At 43.0% G+C, this 24,556-nt stretch overlaps 1 protein-coding gene across 3 annotated transcripts in view; it reads right to left on the bottom strand.

Moving 5' to 3' along the window:
- Nucleotides 1-775: 775 nt before the first annotated feature.
- pcdh7b (protocadherin 7b) overlaps nt 776-24,556 on the bottom strand; it is a 106,783-nt gene continuing 83,002 nt past the window's right edge. The window contains exons 3-4 of one of the 3 annotated variants that reach the window (XM_028564183.1): nt 2,309-2,780; nt 776-1,734 (exon numbers count right to left, since the gene is read on the bottom strand). In XM_028564183.1, the coding sequence (XP_028419984.1) occupies nt 1,641-1,734; nt 2,309-2,780 (566 nt within the window). In that variant the 3' untranslated portion in view covers nt 776-1,640. Of the gene's footprint in view, nt 1,735-2,308; nt 2,781-4,052; nt 4,072-24,556 lie in introns of those variants that run through there. The other 2 variants (XM_028564184.1, XM_028564185.1) reach the window with 2 other exon arrangements.

Raw genomic sequence — 24,556 nt, 5'->3', positions numbered from 1 at the left:
AAGCAACAAGGTGAATTTCAATGTTTACAGGGAAAACTTTTTTTTGTACATTTTGTTTTACATTTTTTTTCCTTTTCCTTCTCAGTAAGTGAAGTAAGTTCCCATTAAACGTGCAGTAAAAAGTAAATATTTATGTATACAGTTGATAAGTATAGGAGCACTTTCTTTCGAACAACAAGTAGTACTTACAGACTATAGATTGCCAGAATGCAGAAAAAAGCAACTCCGGTCAAACCAAAGGGGTTTTGCTAACATACAAAAAAGTTCCATTGCATCTGATATTCTTTTGCTTGAGATTTTGCGCCTCTGTAGTTGCGAAAACGAAACATCACTGTGACAGGGAGGCACAACATCTCAACATTGTCATGTGTGTGAGTGGTCATTAAGCGTCAGCTCTGAGGATGTGTTTGATGTTTAGTTGAGATGTCACATTCTTCTCTCATTCCTTCATGTGATGCCTACTTTAAGCAAGGTTCTCCACAAAAAAAAAGCTATTTTGTGTGTAATGGGGGAAAGCGAAGCTTTGGTTTCACTTTGACACCGTTTTTCTCAGCCTGTAAATCCAAAACCATCCTGGTATCTGCACGTACATACTTTTTCTTTTGATTGTTCTCCATTGAGCTGATTCTTACATTCGTGCTTAAAGAAGCCATCACCATGTGCTTATGGAAAGCAAACATCTACTAGTGCTAAAAACAGGACTTTTGGACAGCCATGTGTGGGTTAATGTCACCTCGAAGGCTTGAAAAGTGAAAAAGAAGTTGATGCTTGTTGGTCACGTGTATATTATATTTATTGCTCAGTCTATCACACAACAAGAAAGAAATAACAGCAAAAAGCTGTCCTTGCAGCTGTTTTAGGATCAGTTTGGCCATGTTTATGCCCTCCTAAGCCTATTATCGGTGTACATCTAAAGTATACACTAAATATAGCCTAAACACACACACACTATATACTGCATATCGGGCCCATACACACATACGATTTCAGTTGCACCCCCATAATTTTAATCTCGGCATGCCACACACTGTGCTTACCCAGGATTTACAGTCCGGCAGCGCCACTGGACTCAGTTATATGGATCTGCTTTTCTGCTTCTGTGTGTCTGCATATGTGATTTGCCAAAAACAGGGCAAGAATTACAACTTGATACAAATGGTAGCATCCCACTGTGGTGATGCGAATATGCACGACCATGTACATGCATGCTTTTCAAGCCAATGCGGCGATAGGTCATGGCTCTAAGATTTTGCATCTCTTAAGAGGGTTTCGGTCTCAACCTCGCCAATCAAAGACAAAGAACGAGAGACTGAAGAAAGGTAGTAAGACAAAATGGAATGAGAGCAGTTAGCGTTGTTGCTGTTGTCCAATGTTTATGTACAATGAGTGACCTTTCACTTGTGAAGAGCGTACACACTGGTAGGTTAGAATAAGTCATCATATGTGTGTCACACCAGTGGTGTTGTAGTCTTAAACAAGGTGTTGTTGCAAATTCCATTGGCTCCCATGTCTGTCCAACAAATGTCCATTTCAAGAGAGGACAGACACAAGTGTTGTTTTCTGGGCTGAGTATTTAAAGCTTCCCGTCCTTATAAGATTTGAAAACGGTTACATCTTGGTCTGCTATTGAGTAACTTTTATCACAAACAGCTCAATATGACAGAGACCATTATGTCCAAAGTCCCATACGTATATATTGTTGCAGCCACTGAACACCACAGCCAGAGCAGTGTTCTGAAATAAAAAAAAGAGGCATTACCAGACACACTTTGAAGTCCACATGTACAGTTTTGTTTCTAGAAAGAAAAAAAACACAAACAGAAAAAGAAATTGTCTCTTTTGTACAGTGTCATCTTCAAAAATGGGGCCTACTTGTGTGTGTGTGTGGGGTGTGTGTAGGAGGGGGGGGGGGGGATTGTAATGCATGCATGTACTGAATATGTAAAATGCGTTGATTATTGTACAGAGTGACTGTCAAGCAGCAGATCATGTCCCAAGAGCCCGACTCGCCAGTAGAACAGCCTCATCCAAAGTCCCATAGATGCCCCTCAACAGTTCCTACTTCTCCTCCTTTCTTCCAGGTCATGGCCGGAAATTAGCGCTTTAAAAATAGTTTTTTTCATATATCCACTCAGATTTTTCATTAAGGAGCTGTCGTAAAAGTCTTTGGAGAAAGTGTAGTCCTACCTTGCAGAAGAAGGGTGGCTAAAAAGCTTCTAGAGCTGTAACGGTGGTGGGAAAGCAACTACGCTTAGTGTTGTACTTCACTGCCATATGTCGTGGCACAGCGGGTGCGTCTAACACTCACAGGTACACCTCCCGTCGAGTCAGAGTACCACAGGACGTGGGCTTGTACTCCCCAGTAGGTGCCAGAGGGATCTCCTCGGTGGGGTGGCCCAGCGCCTCCTCCCCATTTCCTGGCGAGCCGAAGGAAGGCGAGCCGAAGGCCTCGTAGGAGGAGGAGGAGGAAGCCATCTTCTTGTTGAGCAGGTTGCGATTGCGGTCGCCCATCATATGAGCGGCGGCGGGGTCTCCGTTGGCCATGGCGGCCATGGCGAGGATCTCTTGGCTGCCGGGCTCCCCGGCGCTGCTGCTGCCGCTGCTGCCGTTGCCGCTCATGAAAGTGGAAAGCTTTGGTTGTTGGGGGGTGGTGGTTGACTTGGATGGCCGTCGCTCAGGCGACGTGCGCACAGGCATCCAGCAGGAGTCCGAGTGGCCGTACTCGTCGCATTCCCGTGTGCACTTGCCAGTCATGGCTACATCAGGCAAGGGCCGGGAGTCTAGAGGAAGCAGAAGGAGAGAAACAAAAGTAAATGATGCGGTTTGTTTCACAAAAGTGGGGTATTTATTGATAAACTAACACTAAATACATTTCCTAGCACTTGGTGTTTGGTGTGGTATGTGTCACATGATTTGGCTATCATGAATTCCTTCCTTAGATGCGAGAATTTGTATTTTCTCCCTAATGAGGTCAACAGCGCATCTAAATGTTTATGGTGAAGGTAAAAATAAAATAAAAAATAAATTAATTGTCACCTATAGTCAAAGCCAATGCAAGTTCTGAATTTTATCACTCGTGAAGAGAATTGAGTACGGATAAAATTGCATTTGTTTTCATGCAGAACCCATACCACATGACAGAAACGAAAAACAACAATGAAAAGAAGACTGCACTGACTACCACAACAGCCTCAAACTAAAAAACAGTGGCGTGAATCAGAGTTTAAATAATGTCATGCTTCAAAACGTGTTTGTGCTGAGAGGGGAAGGGAGGAGTGGGAGGCCAGTGATGGAGAGAGGAGGGAAGGAGGTCAGTTTGTGTTTTTCAGTTTGCCCTGATCTACAATGTAAGATTAGTAAGTACAATTAGGCCTGCTGCGTGTGTGTGTGTGTGTGCACACGTGCGTGTGTGTGTGTGTGTGTGTGTTTGTAATGTATGTGTGGGTGAGTATGTTTATGAGATGGGAGCACCAACAACAGCCTTTCATCTGGTGATTGACAGAAGGCAATCACATTCTGATCTAAGTAGCTTAATAGCTTTGTGTGGCTAAAGCACCCTGATATCCTCTTAAATTCCACTAATAGGGGTCTTAACCAATTACCTAACTGGGAGCTGGCCTCAGATTAAGTACGTCTACTGTATTATTGTGGAAAGCAAATTATGTGCTTACAATGCTACAACAGGTTTGACAGATACCCTACTGTCAATGACTACTGTCAGACAGTGCAATACGTGAAATACAGTTATACCCAAAAACAACAAACCAAAGCTGAGTAGCTCAATATAAGACAAAAACTGTAAGGAGGGAAGAAAGGAAGGAAGGAAGGAAGGAAGGAGTCTACTCCACAGCCCTGACCAAATGCTTAGACCTTACACAGAGTTAATAAGTGCCAATGTTATAAAGATGCATTGTTAGATGTAATTTATTTCATGACCTGATGCAAAGTATGGAAAACCAAAATCAAGCAAAAGCGAGGGTGAATGCAAACCAAGCCAAGCATGCCTTTGCCCATGTTAAAAGAAAATCAAAAGAGTTTGGACCATGGCTTACTTTTAATGCTCGTTTTCTCCTGTAAAAGAACAAAATAGAACAGAAATCACTCTTTATGTTTTGCACTTATGCAATAAAATATATATTGTATGAGAAACCTTGAGCAACATTGAAAACTGTAACTAAAAGAAAACAGCACCAAAATAGTGATATGCAGATCAATCACATGGCTTAGGACACAATGTAGCCAAGACAAACAGCAAAGAAAAGAGGAGATAGGGATAACAGAATGTAGTCCTACTGGTTGGAGTGTTTAATCAACAAATGTATCACTTTCAATATGAATGCCTTTCAGCAAAACATTCAATATTACTTTGAGAGTGCCATTCCTGTGCTGCCAGAAATCCTATTCCTACTAAAAGCCTATTAGAATCCATTTTCATGTCACAAATTACCTTTTGTAACGATTGCCAGTCAATATATAGTCAAAGCCTCAGGGAGCGACTGCCAGTTGATAGAAAAATCAAATAACTTTTTGTCATTAGTGCACCCAAACAACTGAGTAGTTCTGTTTAATGAAATGTTAAAAAGCTAAATAAATGAGAGGAAAAGCAGGAAAATAGAGGGATGCAATGGCAATCACAAATAGTTAACATGCCTGCTGAAAATGTAGTGAAAATGATAAAAGTGGCGATGGATAATGTCTCCCTCTCCCTCCTTTCCTTCGTCTCAGCTTGACAAACACAGCCATCAAAGAGACAAGCGGATACCAGGTAATGATTGTCTTGCTCATTTACACCTACGATTGAGCCATCAGGCTACCCACAATGCGCGGCGGCTCTCACAGGGCCTGTGGTGCCCTGCTCCTGAAAGCCCATCCAATTGCCTCCTCACCCCAGGTGCATTCAGACACACTGGTGAAAAAAAAAATCAGCAGGGAAGATTTATTGCTTCCTCCGGCTCTTGTTGGTAAGCAGCCACCTTTCGGCATCACGTCTCTGCCACCGCCGTGCACGGTGAGCTGCTGTGGTAGTTAGCCGGCACTCTGTGTGTTGAGTGCGCTGAAAGGAGGCTGATTATTTCCTAGCCATGGTCCATTGACTCTGCAGGCTTGCTAAAAATATAGACGTTTCCCACTGAGCTAATGAACTGGGCTGCTATGTCAAAGAAAAAATGCTGTATTTTTTTCTGTCTTCACAAGTGTCACCTCCCTCTGAGGTTGGGCTAGAGCTGGGCGATTTGTTTCCCTAAAAAAAATCAGCAATTTTTTTTACGAAAAATTTTTACGAACTCGATTTACGATTTGCCCCCCCCCTTCCATTTATATATATAATAACTGCGTAAATATATTTTAAAAATATATATTTATTGTATTTAATTAAAGTGCATCAACATAAACAAAATTGCAAAGGCAAACCCTTTCTCTAAGTGAAAAGTCAGTGTGCAACAAAGATTGTTAAACATCCAAATTATTTATACTGTATTTGGATAAAAAAAAATCTAAAAATCGATTTTTTGAAAATATGAATCGATTTGACCTACCAACTCGATTTTTAAATCAAATCGATTTTTTTTCCCAGCCCTAGGTTGGACCATCAATTTGAGTACTATATAGGTCCCATATTGTAAAAAGTGAGATTTTCAAGTCTTTTTTTATGATAAAGCAGGTCGAGGTGCTATATAAATAGTGCAAAATCAGCCATTAAATCGCTATACAAAATAGCCGTAAATTAATTCTAATGTCCACGCAACATCCATCTGATTATTATTTATTTAACAAGAATAGAAAGAAAAGTCACTATTTACATTTCCTTATAAACCCTTGCTGGCTTATTTGATTCAAACTTTATGTTAAATCCAACAATGTCAGTTGGCAGAATCAAAGCAAATGCATTACAATACGGCTGATAATAAAAGCTATTGTAATTGTTTCAAGTATTTCGATGGAGAAGACTCGCAACGTTGCTTCCAAACATATCTATAGGCCCTTTTAAGACCCAATTCAGAAATCAGGACGTGGAAAATATCTTCAAAGAAAAGCCCTTAGAGCACACCAGCACTGTAGCAGGCTTTTGTTACATATTCACAAACGTCCTGCGAGCCCACACTATCAACCATAACATAACACAATACAAGTGGGTCACTCGGCTGTGTTAAAAAGCCTCCCTGAAACACTGAGAGACGAACAAAGAGGCCCTCCATACCAGGTTACGTACCCGTGGGGGGCTCGGGCCTCGTTTAGGGATCCAGAGCCAGAGAACGGTGCCACAGGCAGGGCTATCTCTATCGCTGGAAGAGAAGAGCTTTCAGCCAATGCTCATAATGGCCCACAACGCAAGCCATTAGCCGTTTTTTTTACATTTAAAGAGGCTTCCGGGAGAGCGAGGGAGAGGTGGCGAGGGTGGATCAGGGAGTGATTGACACATGAGTGAGAGGGGCAATGGGCACAACGGAGAGAGCTGCAGCTTTCCCTGCGATGTAATTCCATATGGACAAAAGTCGTACGCTGCTGAAGTGATGATTACCCAGCGAGAGTGAGACTGCACTGTAGAGTAGTGCTCGGAGATATTTGTGCCTCATACTGTGTCTATACTGAAGACTTGCTTCGTTTGTGCAAGAAAGCAGGCTGGAACTGGGCCAGTGGCAGCACTGGTTGAGCTGCGGCTTTTCTTGGCTGGCTTTAGTCAGCCACCCTATCAGCTGACTAGCTTACACTGTGGGATATTTCAAAGAACTTGCACTGCCGGGGTACAGTAGCAATTTGATGCGGTGTCTTTAGCGCTCGCTAAGATGTTGCAGTGGTAGAAAAATATGGAGGGTTAGACTGTCATCGCTTCTGGCCATATGCACAATAATGTCTGTTGCGTGGGTATTTCTGGGCAATTACAGTTTAGTGTGTTTGTTTGTGTCATAGTACTGTACACTGAGTTTTCACTGCATGTCAACAAGTCCACTTGCCAGTCCGCATTCATCTACATCACCGGCGCTGTTTCTTCTGAGATGCGTCTTCCCCCGCGCCATCACCACTTCCTCTCTTTTCTCTCCCTATATTTCGCTATGAATCGCTGCTACACACTGAAGCTCCGCGACCTTTCGAACTCTTTTTTTCCGGCCGGCAGATTCAACCCAAACAGCTGGGACATTGGAAGGAGGGGAGAAGATGATGCAGATGAAGAAAAAAAGAGACTGAGAGGGAAGAGGAGACAAAACTGAGGTGATGTGCCTGCGTGCATTTTTGTGTCTACGCTGTGTCTTTGACAGACATTGCAGTTGGCTGGACAGCAGATAGGGGTCAGAGCAGAAAGGGAGGAGGAGGGCATGTGGGGGAGGACAAAGACAGGAATGATGTAAAGAGGGAGGGATAGAAAGAGAATAAAGGAGGGCGGGACAAGGAGGGAGAGTGTGTGTGCCGAGTATAGCAGGGTCAGGGCCTAGGAGAAGGGAAACAGCAGATTGAGTGGAGAAGACAGCATGGCTGCCTCTGGGCCGTCACAGGCCAAACACACTGCCAAAGAGAGCAGTGGAGAGGAGAGGAGAGTAGGGGAGACAGGAGGAGAGGAGAAAGAATTGAGGACATTAGCAAAGACAGGAGGGGAAGGAAGGAGAGGGCAGGAGAGGAGCATGGGGGGGTTAGAAGGAGTGATGATGAAGGGAACTTTGATAACAGAAGATGCTCTGTGCTGTAAATAAACCCTGGTAGCGTGCTCTCACACATGCTTAACATATCAATCCGACCACCTTGATTTAGCCTGTTTAAGGTTTCAAATTATCTCTCCAACAATGAAGTCCTGTGTACCGGTAGATGCCAAGCACCGCTCACCACTCCATTAACTCAATCTCATATACTTCCATCACATTCCCTGCATTAAGAAAACTAAAAGAAACACTTTAACCTTCTAAATGTCATTTACACACATCCACATGGTTCCAATTCAAAGCCAAAGTGAACATCTTCTCGATTAAGACGGGGAAAAAGAGAGTTTTCAGGGCTTTGGCACAGAGGCACGAGAGGGCGCCTGTGTGGGAACAGTGAGTCTGGCTTGGAAATGGGCTTGTGATTGCCTCACACCCATCATCAAAGGCCTCCCTGTACGGACAGATCTATTTCACACGGCGGAGCAATCAGCGCGGAGATGACAGCGTACATCGCCGGGTGTCATCCAGATTACTCTGTGCGGGCTGAGGGAGGGAAAATGAAATATTTATCCTGAAAATCCAGCTGTTGAAAATAAGCAGGCCTTAATGACAAAACAGGAGGAAAAAAATGAGAGACACGATAGAGATAGGAATGAAACTTAAACCAAACACAACACCAAAGAAAGCTCTCTGCAGTTGCTCCGCAGTCGTCTTTCTTGTTTCTCCCTTTCTACTCATTCTCGCCTCTAATAGGGCCCCATTTAATTAGGTGAAAACTTGGCGACTAATTATGGTGTTAGAGCGAGTCTCACTGTGTTTGGCTGTCTCGCTTTGCACGGCCCCCGTGGCGTCGCCTCGCAGATGAGAGGTCCTCATCATCAAAGACAGACAGGCAGATAGACACTCTACGCTGCTGAATACACACACACACACCAAACTTAAGATGGCTGTGGGGAAGGAAAGGAAGGAAATGGAGAAAAAGAAGAAAGAGGCCTACGAGGAGAAAATAAGGTTGAGGGAGGAAATGTAAGAACATCGAGAAAAAGAATAGGTGCTAAATTATTAACGCTGTGACGGCGAATTCAGACAGAACAATATCCACAGGAAAAAAAAGCGATATTTGTCTTTCTCGTGCTGAGATGTTTGTCAGACAATTAAGGAGGGATGGAGGAGAGAAAGATGTGCAGTGGTGCAGTGGAAAATGAGAACAAAAGGGGGGAGTCCTGGGGAGCAATGACCTTTTGAAAACGCAAGTCACGGCGTGCACCCCGAGCAACGACGTTAATTGATTGCATTAATGTCAGCAGTGGAGATTTCTTCAGTGGCATAGTGATAAAACCCCAACACCAAACATATAACCCCTATTAGTTCAGTTAAGATCTTGTAAGCGGGCGGCCAATTTGATTGAAGGAGCAGAAAATGACAAATTTTCCGTCCATTTTAATTACTCTATACTATTTATCCTTAATGTTTCCGTACCAATAACACTGTGTTCATGAGCCCACATTTGCCCCCTTTTTCAACATTTCTTCATGTAACCACTTTTTGCTTAGCAGTGCTGCTTATAGGCCAGCTGGAGGAATGTTGTTAAAAGTGGCAGCAGGTGATCTATTCTCTGCCTTCTGAGCTTCTTGAAGTATGTACAACTAAGGGAATAATCTGGAAGCCCCTGCCATGCCTCGAGAGGTGCAGAACGGACACAAAGGAAAGCGGAGTGAGCGAGTGAGCGAGTGAGGGAAAGATACAGAGCCCTGATCGAGGTTTTGTAATGAGCTGTCACCTCCTTTTGCCTCGCTTTTCCAGATGCCCAACCTCTGAGTGGAACCAAGACTCAGCATAAAAAAAACCACATGAGGCCATCCAGTACTTATAGGAGACCTTTTCTAGGCTATATGTAGCTAGATGATGACATCACTTCCTTTTCATTCTTCCTTTTTTAACTGCTGTGTCTACCCTAGCTAGCATTACGATAACACTGCAGGTAGGCATTGTGGGTATGATATGGCTGTTTCTTCTTCTTCCAGCAGGGTCAATACTCTTTCTGGAATAATGAATGTACTGCGGCCTGCTCCTGATGTAATTAATTGAGGAGAGATTAACTAGCATAATTTCATTCTGGTGACGATCTCTCAGCCAATTATCAAATGCGGCTTGCACTCTCCCTCCCCTCTGCACACATCCTCTCTCTCCGGGTCTCAACCTCTCTCTGCCCATTTGAGCAGTCAGCACTCAAGCCAAAGAGCCCATAAACAAAGTGTCCCCGCATGTCATGCTCCCTCGTTCATCTTGCATGCATATGGGCGCTCGCACGCATGTACAGGGCAAAGCTTTTCGTCCAGCAGGTGGTTGCCATGTCCACTGGAAGCATATTTTCTCTATCTCAGTTACACATGCATGAATGCAGACATCAGAGGCCTTGTCCTGAGATCACTGCTGACCCCTAACCTTATCTATAAGTGGAACAAAAACAGGATGATGCGGAGAGGAGAAAAGCAGAGTGACTCATCCACTCTGCTAATAAGAGTGATGGTGCTGGCTTCCTGCCTGACACACAAAACTACTGAAGCAACTCAAAAATACCTCCAAGATATGCTCTGAAATCCACACACATCTTTATAAACAAGGGTATTTTCGCATCAGGCTTTACTACAACTCATATATTTGTATATGTGATGAATTGATGCTATAAAAAACAACCATCCAATTACAGCATAAAATAACAAACCGTGTCACCCTTCCTTTCTATGTGCTGTTTTCTTTAGCATGGCACTCTGAGTTTATACAGAATACTGTGGAAGACCCGTTAGGATTAGCATTAGCCCCTCTGCTATGGTGCATGCATGCAACACTGCAAGCAACCGATAAAACAATATGACATTCTCAGCTCGTTTTCACACCACGCAGACACTGTGCGGGTTGTAGCAAACCTTATAGTTGTGTGTGTGTGTGTGTGTGTGTGTGTGTGTGTGTGCTCAGCTTTCCCATGCACAGACAAGAAGACAAGCACACAGTATTATTTGATAAGAAAAACACAGCAAAGGGATGAAGGAGTGGTGGGTGTGTAGAAAATGGTAGGGCTTACTGAGCTACTGTGAGTGAGGGGTTAAATCAGTTAACATTTTTTGTTTTTTTATTGTTTATTATTCCAATAAATTATTTCTCACACATACACACCATCTCTCCCTCCTCTCTCTCTCTCTCTCTCTCTCTCTCTCTCTCTCTCTCTCTCTCTCTCTCCAGTCTTTCGAAAAAGAAGTGCCATTGCTTCCCCTCCACTGTTACTCTTATCGCACACTCACAGGCACACTCACACAATAGCCTGTTTTACACCATTAAATGGTTATTTGTCAAAATACAATTTCGATTAAATCCTCCCCTAAAATAAAAAAGAGGAAAAAAACGTCTGTGATTTGTGCTTTTTACCGATTGTACTAATAAGACAAACCATCTAAATATTGCTTAGTCATACTGTAGGTCTAGAGAGGTAAGAATTGTCTGAGGGGTACAGTTTTGAAGATGCTCATGGGTAGTTTAAAGAATATGATGGTGGGATTTTTCTCTTATATGGTTCAAATGAATGGTGACTGCACAGAACATTCTTCATGTTCTGCCCTAAGCAGCATATGAAATATGAGGCTTTACCAAGAAGTATAATACCACTTGGCAAAGACACTCATAACACTAGCAGCTAATTTGCATCAGAATATCATTATGTGTCTCAAAATTAGCTTGGCCTAAATATCACAAATAATGTTGTATTCATGCGTTTCATAACTTTCATTTCAAAGATAAAAAGTGCCACCAACTCTTTATTTCTGTATTTGCAATAAAGGAAAATATGACAAAATAAGAGTCTGTCCTTCCATAGAAAATGTTCTCTCTCAGCACCTGAAGCCTAAAAACAAAGGTTCCACTTGTGATAAGTAGTTAGCAGTGGCAGGATAGCTAGTTAGCTTGTGAGTCAGCCAAATAACACCCACTACCTAACATGCTTGTGATCCTGAGTGTAGCAATTAGCTCTCAGCAGCTAGCGCATTCTCGGCCAGAGCAAGCAGGGCATGGTGAGTCATGACCTTAATGGAAAGCTAAGCTAGTGGTGGAAATGTGGTGGGGGGTGGGGGGTAATTATGCTGACCTCAAGGGACAGGCTCCCTGTTTTTCGGCATGTAGGCTCATAAACAGGTACAGTGAGTTCCACTCGAGGGCAGAAAAGGAAAATTGTCCCGGGCCTTGTTTTTTCCATCGGGATTCTTTTTCTGTGTTTCAGCAGGTTCACAAAACATGATGGATTCTTGTGTTCTACCTCAAGGCTATCAGGGAAACTGAGCTGATCAGTCTGTTTACTCTACAAATTTCTTTCATTCATGTTTGATTTTGGAGGGGGGGAGTTGTGAAAAATAAACAAAAACAACAAATAAACAACTAATTTAAAACATCCTTTACAATATGGCACCAAAATTGAACAGATAGAAGGGCACACTGCGTGCACAATGCCATGCCCTATCTCGCAATGTGAGCCAAAGTGAAAACTAATTTGTCAGTATTTCATGAAAATCGGGCTAGGAGCTCTGTAATCCTGCTGACAAACGAACCAAACCAAACCGAAAACATAACCTCTTTGGCAGAGGTAATAATGTTGTTTGATTCAAGATGGCGCACGTGTTGCAGTGGCCAAACAACCCTAAATAATAGCTGCCTTTATCCCTTTTATCCGTAGCCTTGGTCGTCTTTTCCATCTGCAGTGATGAGTTTTAACTCACAAGCTCAATTATAAAGATACTGGGAACTGACAACACTCTTAGACCCAGCTTTACAGTGTTATGACCAAGGTAACCAAACAAGCGATCAGACGCATTTTAGAGATTTCCCCCCTCAGAGCACCCAGTGGGAAGGCTAAAAACAAACTGCATCAAATGGCTCTGCACAGTGCAGCCCCCGATGAAAGTGCTGAAAGGATGTGCCAGTCAGCAAATAGGTTCTCCGGCACCTCTTTAATGTTTCTTTGAGTCTGACCAGGGGGGCTCTGCTGTGTAAAAAAACCTCCCACAGTGTTTTGAGTGTTCAAAAATGGAAGCAAGGGCTTCTATGACAGCATGAAGGCCTCATTCTACATGGCGGACATCTGGTGAGGGAGTCTTGATCACCTCAATTTGCATACTAGTCATATGTACAAAAACATACCGCATGATGCCAAGATTTCATCAAGTATTGGGCTTGTTCCTGCTGGGAGTGGCTTGGGAGCTCGGCGAGAATTGTCATCTTAGATTTTTTTTGGAGTGCCTTAAACACTATCCAGCCACTGTTGCTCCGGCAGAAGCTCAGAGCGATACAGCCCGATAACGCCAAGGTGTCCTGGATTATAGACTATCTCACAGATAGGCCACAGTTTGTTCTCTCCCAGAGCAGTATATTGGATTTGCTGCTGCAGAGAGGCACTGTGCTGTCACCTTCCTTATTTATTCTCTATCTTTGACTTGAGACTCAACTGTGGGTCATGCCACCTCCAGATTTTCCTCTGATGATTCCTCCATTATGGGGTGCATCCGTGAGAGAGAGAGAAAAGGAGGGGGAAATGAGTTTGGTGGAGTACCTACAGGCCCCTCTTCTGTACATTTATTGTACAGTCTCAATCATGTGTTTTGAGGTTCGTGATTGCTTTGAACATAGTAATATTTGTAGATATTTTTCTGTCACCTCTCTGTTTGTAAATGCATGTGTCAGCGCAAGGCCATGCGAGCTGCGTGTGCACTAGCCGTGTCCTCTCCCCATCCCTAAGAGGTTTTGCATGTTGTGTCACATTATGCAGTGTAAAGAAGCAAGAAGCCCATCTGAACATTTTCACCATCCTCTCCTCCTTGCCTTGCTTCACCAGCTAACACCACAACTTAAACATTCAGCAGTGCACGATTCTGTTGCCAGCAAACAAACGCCACAGGGAGACAACAAGGCTCTTTTCAGTCATCACTCAACAGTCATTTCCTATCCTTGAAGCTCCAAAGATAGATTTGAATGCAAGTGGACACTTGAAAGCAGGTTTCACATTAACATTCGCATGTATCACACGGATGAACAAGAAAGTTAGATGATTGGAAGTGAAACCGGCCCTGGATTTGAGTCACTAACCATGGCCCTCTTTCAACCCACAACACACACTTCTTAACTTCTTAGGCCAGTTTAGCAATATAGAACTACAGTGCCATGGCTGGAGCCATACACAGTGTATTATTTAAAGCACCAGGGGCCCAATTTGTCACTCTGGCGGGCTCATCAGAGACGAACATCCTTTATGAAATGCACTTTTCACGCTGCCTGTCAGAGGGATCAAAGCAGCTGCAGCCTTGCCTGTTTCTCCCGCTTCAGCTTTGCTGCTCCAATTCCCACTGACAAAATGAGTCAATTTAAACCAAATGGATCCCCTATCAAAATAACGAGAGTGAGTGAGGGAGATAGACAGAGAGAAAGAGATTCATATCGTGGGTGGATGAGGTTTGGACAGGTGGGCAGTAACTAGGGAATATGGACACTCAGCCACTCTTTTCTTGACTGAAAATAGTTGGATATAGGACATAAATGCCATCACTGTATCAGAGTTAAAGTCAGTTTTCCGCTAAATGGAGTGGATGGTCAGACTTAGAGTGTAAGAATTCATTGTATGGAAGAAATAGTTTTGTTTCTATGAGAGACACATTACATATGTGGTCAGAGGGGCCCTGCCATTAACCATTTCACTCATATAAATGCACTATTTCTGGTCCAATCTTGACATTGTGTCCATTTTGACAGAACAATCAGTTTTTGTTAAACAGACCTTAAAGGCACATTTCAGTAAAACAGGACTCTTTATTGAATCTAGTGGAAGCTGTAGGAAATTACAACAACATTGGAAAATTTGTATTTCCCCATTTTTGAGCAAATTCTTAAGGAATTTAGAACTTGAAAGCTCATATTTCAATACTTCAGGGACGAGACAAAGTTTTATGTCTGAACATTTCTAGTGTATCTACTCTGTCTCCACAGAGCACACACTGACTCAGATGAGGTGGTATTACAATATTGAAGCTATAGAGGTAACCCCAGCTTTATACACATGTTGGCAAATGTAATGTTGCGAGCGGATGATCAACAGCAAGCATTAGCTGTTAGCTTGTTAGCGAGGCCAACATTACCTACTTTATAGTTTTTTTATTTACGCTCGGGGTAAAAGATGGTTGATGATTCAAAGGGCATTTGGTCATGGTCTGGATGTAGAGATCAGCTCCAGTTCATACACAGAGCCGGTTTGAAAAGCTTTAATTATCTGCAGCCAAAAGTTTTCACGCAGCACTAACCTGGCATTGATCAGCAGTACTTGAGATCCCCTGCTGATATTTGATGCAAATATTACTGATGGCACCTTAAAGAGACACTTGGAGATGGTAAATGAATACTTGAAGAGTTCAAAAGCCCCATGTTTGCCTCATCATTCTGTTTCATTCTGTCTCATATGATACTCAAATTAATTTGACATTAGATTGCATGCAGTACGTAACATAACTTCACCATGCATTTTCTCCTTTGCCTTTGAAGCACTGCTTCACAAGATTATTCACCCAGCTTGACAGGCCTATTTTACCCCACTTCTACCCTCTCTACCCACCCCCTTTTTAGCAAAGATCTCGACCAATTGATTTTTCCTCTTTCCTCCGTCTGCCTCTCCTCCCCCCCTCCTTGATTCTGATGCTTCTGGGTTGTGGGAAATGTTTACATTGATCGACGGCAGAGCTGATGGGTCTTTCATGAGTGTCAGAACTCAAAGAGTTTTTGTCCCACCAATGTCTCCAAATATCAATCACCAGTGGGAGAAGTGTGGGCCGGACTGCAGATTAGGCCAATAAAGCCACAAAGGCCAGACTCATTTTCCAACCTGAGAGTAGAGAACCGAAAAATATACACCAGAGCACAATATAGTCTGACCAGTGATGGAGTGTCTGTGTATTCTGTGATGCGTCCTTTGAGCTGTCGGTGCCCGAAAACAGTGTTTTAAGAGACAAACTTTTCGGCGAATGATTGAAATACCTGAAGCAGACCCAGGCACGAACTAAGTTCGACCTAGAGGTGCAAAATTGTTTATGTGCTGTGCATGACGCCGTTCTGGGGGGCTAGCGGGAGCGCTTAGATGGTAATTCCTGCATCTGCGTGGTCTCCATTAAAAATGCAGCACCGACAGGATATTTTCTGCATCAAATTTTTATGACATCAAGCTGTCTCGACAGCCCCGTCTTACCGACACTCACACGTAACAATGATGAAGTTCTTGAAGCCTATGTCTCCCTTCCTCTCTGAATGCAGTATGGCTTATGCGTGAGGGATGCAGACAGGGTCGATGGTTCATAAACAGTGGTATCCCTCAAGGGCCTTTGTTACTGTCTGCTGTCTGCGTGCCATCTCCCAGATGCACTGACTCACATACGTGGACGCACACCAACATCACTGTTTACTAGCTCTCCTGCCTGTACGTACACAAAACCACATTCAAACATGAATTATGCCCCAGTGAGGCAGATTCAATATTTTCTCTAAATTTTGATAGGAAAAGAATCTTGAAGCTGCCCCGGTATCTAGTGACAGGTTCAAAATGACACGACATATTACAACAATATGGGTGCTACATGTAAATTGAGCGACACATACGCACATTTAAATAGCCAGAAGCCCACACATGCAGCACTGTACAGTCCATTGACATAATACACAGTACATTTGGCAGCCAAACTAGTAAACACATTATGTCTTATCCTCATGAATATCACGACCCGATCTGACTCAACTGCTCTTTTCATATTTTCATATTCATATTCTGCTGTCACATCCAAGATAAAAGCACATCATTCCAACAAAATAAAACTCTGCGAATCCCCCGTTCCACCAATTGCTGCATGCAAGGTCATATGTAAATAGGCTTCCCTTGCAGCAAGGGAGACAGAGGCATCACCATGCGTGTCAGCATCATAAAAAATGGCAAAAGCAGTGTTTGATAAATACGCCGGGTACCCAGTCACATGCATTCCCTTGACCTAAGCAACTAGTCAATGAGGAAATGGAGAGCTCTGGAAGTTTTGGCTCAGTACAGAGGCAATGAAGTACACTCAACACGTGGTCACTTCACCCTCATTATCGCTATCACAGTACTTCTATGTTCTTTTCTCATGTGTGGAGAGCAGAAACAGAGTTGAAGCTCATTTTGGCCCTATTAAAACCCTTATCGTGGGAAAAGCTTTCAAGAAAGAAGTTGTAGTTAGTTGTTGTAAAATAATATTAAACTAATAGTACTAGATTTATCACTTTCTATGCACAGAGCTAGCACAGCTAAATATCCTTTTGATGACGCCCAACTTAATCCCAGCAAAGCTGACAGAGTATTTGCTTTCTATCCAGTTCACTGGTTGAAAGATTAGCATTATCTATGTCCTTTGATTAAAAGAATTCAGCAAGAATAGGACAGAGACTAGACTATAGCATATACAGTGAGTGACTCATATGAGGGTCTGCTGCTAGGGAAGGGCATGCTGTGTTAATACCTGATGAGCATCAGTTGAAAAAAAAAAGTAATAACATTTATTTACTTCCTTTGTTTCCTCTTGAGAGACCAATGGGAGGGGGCTCGTTGAGCTACAGCGGAGTGTGCAACCAAATTAAGAGCGAGAGAGAAACATAATCAGCGAGTTGTAGAGAGAGTATGCAAGATGCAAGTGTGTATGAGAGAGAGAGAGAGAGAGAGTGGTAATATGCTTGGGAATTTAATAAGGCTCAGCGCTCCTCAATAATATCACCCGCTTCACGGAGTCCTCTGGGAAACATGAAATGTGCCGATAAAGGATGATGCCTCCCTCTGACAAACGGGGTGTGCTAAAAGCGCTGGAGAAAAAAAAAGAAGAAGAAGAAAAAAAAACAGCCACGCGCCGCCGCCATAGCTAGCGCAAGTGCTAATGTGCCCCAGGCTACACTTTAAAGAATTATTCACTTTCTTCTCCTTATGCTGCGATTCTCCAAAACCTCCCCTCTCTAAGGTCACACGCGCTGCACACTTATTTAGACTGAATAATGTCAGCTTTATTCACAGAATTGTTAGTGGACATGGGCGGTGCATTTAAGAAGACTTCCTGTTTGTGTGTGTGTGTGTGTGTGTGTGTGTGTGTGTGTGTGTGTGTGTGTGAGCATTCAAGCCTGTACGGCCATGTTGAATATACAGGAATATACTGCAGTAAGATTTGTCATGGCACCACAGCTTTGCCTCTATGAATGATACAGTTGACCAAAGATTGTGATTGCTCAAACTGTACTTTAAATAAATACACTATATGCCAGTATAGTATGTGGACAGCCAAATATTATACTCATATGTGACTGTTGGATAGCTTATTCCAAAACATTGATTGATTGGCATTGATATGCTACTATAACCACATCAGCAAAATGTTGGGAACTTGCTGCAGGGATTTTCTCCTTGTGAGCCACAGTGACGTCGGCCACGAGTGTTGGCCGATGCTGACGATGTTCCAATTCATCACAAAAGGGGTCTTTATGGAAGGCAGGGTCATTGTCCTGTTGAGACATGGAAGGTCTTCCCCCTGAAAGCACACTGTTGTCTCAAATAGCATCATATATTATGACATTATTATTTTCCATATCAATTAACTCAGTGCCCCAGGTGTATTAGTGCTCAAGCATAGCGCCATTTATTATTAACTGTTACTGAGCTGCTGTTGGACTGCATTGGATTTTTCTTTTCCTGAGAACTGTTATGCCGACTACCTCCATTTTCGAACTGGGGCGTCTGCATACTTTTGGCCACACACCAGTTCGTAACATATACACAATACAGACAAATGAGTACTATCAGTTTCATTTGATTACATATTTGTAATACTTTCCCTGAGTTTATCTGGAGTTGCTTTTAAGTGCAACCCTACTCATGTCAAACCCAATGTGTTCATGTTGACACCAACACAAAGGAGAAATGCACCCCCATGACCTGCCATGTCCTCTCAAACAAACCGAGAAAGACAGCCCCTCGCTCTGTTGAGTCCTATGACATTTACATACCACACTGCCTGGTAGTGTAGGAATCACCCTTAGGCTGTACCAGGCCTTGAATTTCGGACGGGCACTTTTTCAGCCGCTCCCCCCCCTCCTTCTCTTGTCGCTACCTCACCAGGACCTGCTCACGCTTGACAAAAAGAACCCCAAACATGTACCTTGCTCCACTGCCGCCAAAACGGGCTGCTGCCTTTTAGACGGGGGACACAAAGCGTGAAAGGGAAAAAAAAAATGGCCCATTTCTTTCCCTCCCTCCTCTCTTTCCTATCTGAGCAGACATTGATGTTCACATGCTTTCTTTCATGGCAACTCTGTCTATCAAGGCTCACCTGCTCTTTTGTCTTCACTAATCCGTTCTCTCGCACACAATTTTTACCCATTTTTTTTCCCTTCAATACTTCCTCACTGAAGTCACTCTATCCCCACCTCCCCTCTCTCTCTCTCCTCCCTCACCCTCACCACACGCCCCCCATTTCTCTCATTATCTGCCTCTGTCTCTCCTGATCGGCAAACGACTCCCTATTGGCAAATTCATGAGATTGATCATTTTTACACGGGTGGGTGGATTTACTAAAAGGGGCCCTCTCCTCTCTTCCTTGATACACGGCTCCTACACAGTACGCTATGTGGCACCCACACCCTTACCGGTAAGACTGTGAAACCCTATCACTTAACATGCACTGGGCTCAACTCCCAGGAGGAGAGAGAGAGAGGCTATGGGAGGGAAGGAGAAGAAAGCGGAGTAACGTCTGAGCGGAATACTAATAAAGTGCAGCACTCGAGAAAAAGGAGTCGGAAAAAGACAGTGGTGCTGCAAAATTACCACTTAATTTGATTCAATACGGTGGCATCTCTGTTTTCTATTCGCCTTGTCTTTGCGTGCACAAACGTGTGCGTCAATTTATGTGAATATGTGTACGACTGTGTGCAAAGTGTGCCCACGGGCATGCAAAGATACAGAGTTATAGAACTCTCCACTTAAGATATTCATATGCCTAAGGGGACTTTGGGCACTCCATTCTTTCTCTCTTTTTTCTTTAATGTCTGCGTGCGTGTGAGTGTGTGTTCGCGCCAGTATATAAGTATATGTGTGAGTGTGGTCGGCTCCTTTGAGCAGATCGAGCGAGAGAGAGAGAGAAAGAGGTTGCATTAGCATGATTAAAAGGACAGTAACAAATGACTGCTGTCTCAGAATCCATGTGACTATCACAACAGGATATAGGCCAAGTATATCAAGGCACACACTCCCTCGTGATTTGATATTCCTTCTAAAAGAGAGACAGAGTGGCGGGAAAATAAGCAATGAGGGTTGAAAGGAAGACACAATATGCGACATCGTACTTGTGCCAACTTTGAGAATTTCCTCGATCATATGTGTTGGGTATAGTATTTTAAAAGGCTGGGTGTGTGTGTTCAGATGCATCAAATATTAATGGACACATGGTCACTGGTGTAACCTCATTATCACAATTTCTTTGGGGGAAAGAATACAGAATAAAGAGTTTCTTTCATTGCTACAACTGCTGAGTTGCAGGCAAAGGAGGCCTCTAAAAATAGCCTCAAGGTTTCTTGTGCCGTAAAACCCATTTCTATGCTCTCACACTGGGTAGAGGAAGTGGAAGAGCATATTTTTATACTGGTCCTGCTCATTGTTATTCCACCACTATGCGGACTATTTCTCTTCATTACAGCTTTTAATCATTCAGCTGAGAATGACTTGCCTGGTGCTAGGAAGTTCATTGGCTCGGCTTTCAATAATAACCATTCTGAATGGATAAAGTCATTAATTCCTGCCTATCACTTGGCTAATGCTCACCCATGGCTCTGCAATAAACCTTTGCTAGCCGAGTGTACTCTTTTCCAATTCCACTCAGAATAAGGAAGCTATAACCTTGTTCATGTTTGCACAGTGGAAAGAACATGTTTCTATCTTTGCCCATGGCAGCATTCAGCTGGCATTCATTAATATTAGAGGCAGAGGAAGGGAGAGAGTGAGAGAAAAAGATTCTGCGGTACATTAGTGGCCAGATTTATTGACGTCTTTGCGCCGTGAATGTGGCAGGTGCTCTTAGGCTACTTGTGAACAGCGGAGCTCCCCTCAACTCCTGCCTCTTGAGATAAGTTTGGGACACACACACACACACACACACACACACACACACACACACACACTGCATTCTGTCAAGGTTGCTGAGACGTTGCAGGAACTTTTATGAATGTTCTCTGTCTTGTCAGGGCACAGTGTGCAGCCTCTCACTGACAGCAGGCACAAAATGATGGAGAGTCTGTGCATGGTGTTGCCAACGGCTGAAAATCACCTGCTGGACCCGTGGCCAGACCTTGAAAACAGACTTAGACCACTTTTGAGGTCTCTAAGTCATATTTTAAATCCTTCAAACAACTGCTCATCTATGAATAGCCGCTGTGGTGCAAAGCTTTCAACACGAGGCCACATCATTCCAGTTAAGGGTGTGGTATAGACAAAGAAACTGCCACCTGAGTTGCCTGCACAATAAGACCTTTCAAAGTTTCTTCTCATGATGAGTGAAGCTCATTTTATCAGTTATAAATCAGTGCATCTCTCTTGTCTCATCATGGCATGCATTTTCTAATGTCTTGTCAAGGCAGTTGGTGGTGTGACAAATCAACACAAGCTGTTTTTTTATCTATCAGGGAGCCTTTCTTTGGCTCTCATTGAACACTACTTCTGTGTACCTTACTATCTATGCCTGCTGTAACATTTACAATGTCTAGTTCAACTCTAATGGCCCATAAACGTACTATATTTTTGCCTTTTAACCCAGCCACACAAGACAAAACACTCTCCCAGCATGCATCTCATTTATTTGTTGCTTTATGAGACACTTTAGCTTTTATATGGTGTCAGCAGATGAATCTGCCACATCAGTCCTGTTCAAATTACAAGAGCGGACAAGAATGTATAAGATTGCTACCAGCAGATGAATGCAGTATACATGCTCTATAATGGCCTTGGGGTTTCTTAACATGAAAGCGCCGCAAGAATCATTTCTTGGCCCTACCCCAAGCCACAGTCATAACCTTTTCACCCCGGCTCATATGTCTCTCCCAGGCCTGCGGAAAACAGCAAGCTCCATCACTCAATGGATGGGAACTGATGTATGGAGCAACGCTTCGGTTCAATACCATTTAATTGTATTAGACCTAAAGTATGAGATTAGTCTTCAAATCTGTCCAGAAGAAACAGGGACGGTATGTGAGCGCCGGAGATAGCATATTAAATTGATGTGAATCCGACACGGTATAAAGGGGGGGGGGGGGGGGGGGACTCTGGTCTCAGGAGATAATGACTTGCTTGGTTTGTTTCTGAGGGTCAGCCTGGCCATTTCAGGGCTAGGGAGGTGTACTCATTGACAAGTCAAAACTATTTATGCCGCCCGTCATCACTAAATATTCCATGCAACTTGATTTTCATCCCTCGTACCTTGCTCAAAGCAGACCAAGCTCTGAGACATGTTGTCTGGTGCCATGCTTTTGAAATAAATTAGAAAAGGGAAGGGGAGAATAAATCACATTTTCATTGGATTTTTGTAGTGAGGGAGCCTCGGCAAGAATCAAAGGAATGTGTTTAGGCTATGAAACGCTATCTATTCTTGGATTGTGTTTGTGCTTTATTTTTGGGAGTTACTGTGGTGCTGCATATCATGAATAAATATGCTACAGTGGGCTTTTTGTCATATGAAAGGCCCTGGTGTCCATGGTGAAAAAGAAAGGAGGACAGAAACACAGTACGTACAGTACAAGCTCATTTATCTCTCTTTTCTTCTGTGCATTATATAGAGCATATTGTGTCATCCTTAAAATTGCCAGAAACAACGCTTTTTTTTCCACGTGTGGGAGTGCAACACATACAAAATGTGCCAACCAATCTCCAACACACATATGTACAGATTTTGTAATTCAAACACAGAAGCATTCCAGGTACTAAATCTCCAGCAATCGATTGGAGCTGTGGATATCACAGCAAAGGCAAAGTATAGGCAAATATTTAATCCACAAGAAACATATCAGTATGGATTAGGCCATCTTCCTTGAAAGTAAGTGCATATTTACTGACACAAACAAGCAATGGGAGCTTGCTACTGAGATACGCATTGCTCTGTGACAGCATATGAATGTGCGGCTGTTACATTTGTGGCAAAAATTAAACAATACTGTTGCATATAAGGCTGCTCGGATAAATATCACCAGATTTAGAGGGTATACTTTTGGTTAGATAGTCACTGTTTGGTTAATGCATTTCTTGACTAGTTAAATACATTTTGGAGTTTTAATATCAAGACAGATTAAAGCTTTGCCATCTGTGCACTGAACAGATGCTGGTAAAATGGCATTTATCTTCATATTTTTTTTTTTTTTTTTTTTTTTTTACCCTCATACGTTCTCCTTGCTGTTTAAAGGCATTTTGATAGAATAGCACCCGCCACTGGTAAACAGGAAAAACAAATGGAGCTCTGAGCTCATGGATGTAGATGGGTATTGTTTTTTATTGATATCCATTGGCGGAGGAGCTGGTGACAAGGAGTCTCCCTTCATCAGGGCAGGTTATCGATTAGCTGAGGAGGAGCAGCAGGGGGTGCACGAGTGGGTCAAGCGTGAGAAGCGAAGAAGAAAAAAAGTTGGAATGTGGCCCGTCGGAAAGCCAAAATGCAGCCGCGATCCCCGACACCGGTAATTAACGTGTGGAATGCAGTCAATTTCTCTTTGGATGGAAAAGGGCTGCTGCAAAGTCAACATTTTTTGCTTGTATAAGGGAATGGTCTCACATCCATAAGCACTTAAAGAATGAATGTATCCTGCAGAAGGTGTCAGTCTAGCACAGCTGAATTATCAGGTGGGCGGTCGCACTTGCTGTTCTGGTGCAAGTCAGCATTTCTGGAAAAAAAAACACTGCTTTTAATGAAGGTATCGCACTACCTTGCTAGCTCATTACCATTGCTAATAATACCTTTAACCCCCCTAACTGAAAGATATATTGAGCAGGGACCCCCTACTACATGTACATATTTTGTAGAAAATGAAGTGTTGCATATTAAACTGGGTCTACAATTACATGTAGGGTGGCCTAAAGCCTTTATACATACCTTTTTTTTTTTGCATTGAATATTGAGCTTTTAAAATAATAACAAATAATTGTTGGCATGATTTTATAAATTATGTTTTAATGTTAAAACATACATGTGGCACAGTGAATCCTTAGGATTAACTATCTGTTGATTGCTATCTTAGTGACTAACTTATAGGCCGGTAAGTCTAATTTTTGAAAAAACTTCATTATAATAATAATTTGGAGGACCCCCTGCATTGTCTCTGAGGGCCCCCTAAGGGTCCTGGACCCCTTTGTTGACGATCCCTGCCCTAAATAATAATACATCTCCATACCTTTATCCCTTTAAATAACCATCCCTACGTTGTAGAAGTCTGCACTTAGAGGACACAGCACACTCAGAGGTAGGTGAGACAGATGACATTTTGAACCCCCGCAAGGACTGAATCATTACAAGCACCTCCCCACTGGAGGTGTGGTGGGATCAGCAATATTTCACACTGACAGAAGGACAGGGCAGCAGGCGTCCACACACAAGCCCGACTCTTCTTCTCCCCTTTTTTTATTTATTTCCTTGTCTCTTTATTCACCTCCCCCCTCCCCCCCCCCCCATATATTTGGCAGAGTTGCCAGATTGGATCAAAAGCACATCCAATGTACCCTTCTACTCTATCGCAAACTTAAAGAGGTACGCTTGCACACAAAAAAAAAGCAGAGATTCTGATTAGAAATCTCAAACTCCAGAGAACATTCTCCTTTATGTTTC

The sequence above is a fragment of the Perca flavescens genome, chromosome 19, assembly GCF_004354835.1.
Source record: "Perca flavescens isolate YP-PL-M2 chromosome 19, PFLA_1.0, whole genome shotgun sequence".
Classification (NCBI taxonomy): domain Eukaryota; kingdom Metazoa; phylum Chordata; class Actinopteri; order Perciformes; family Percidae; genus Perca; species Perca flavescens.
Note: the sequence above shows the minus strand (reverse complement) of the source record. Positions and strands in the feature narration are given on the sequence as shown.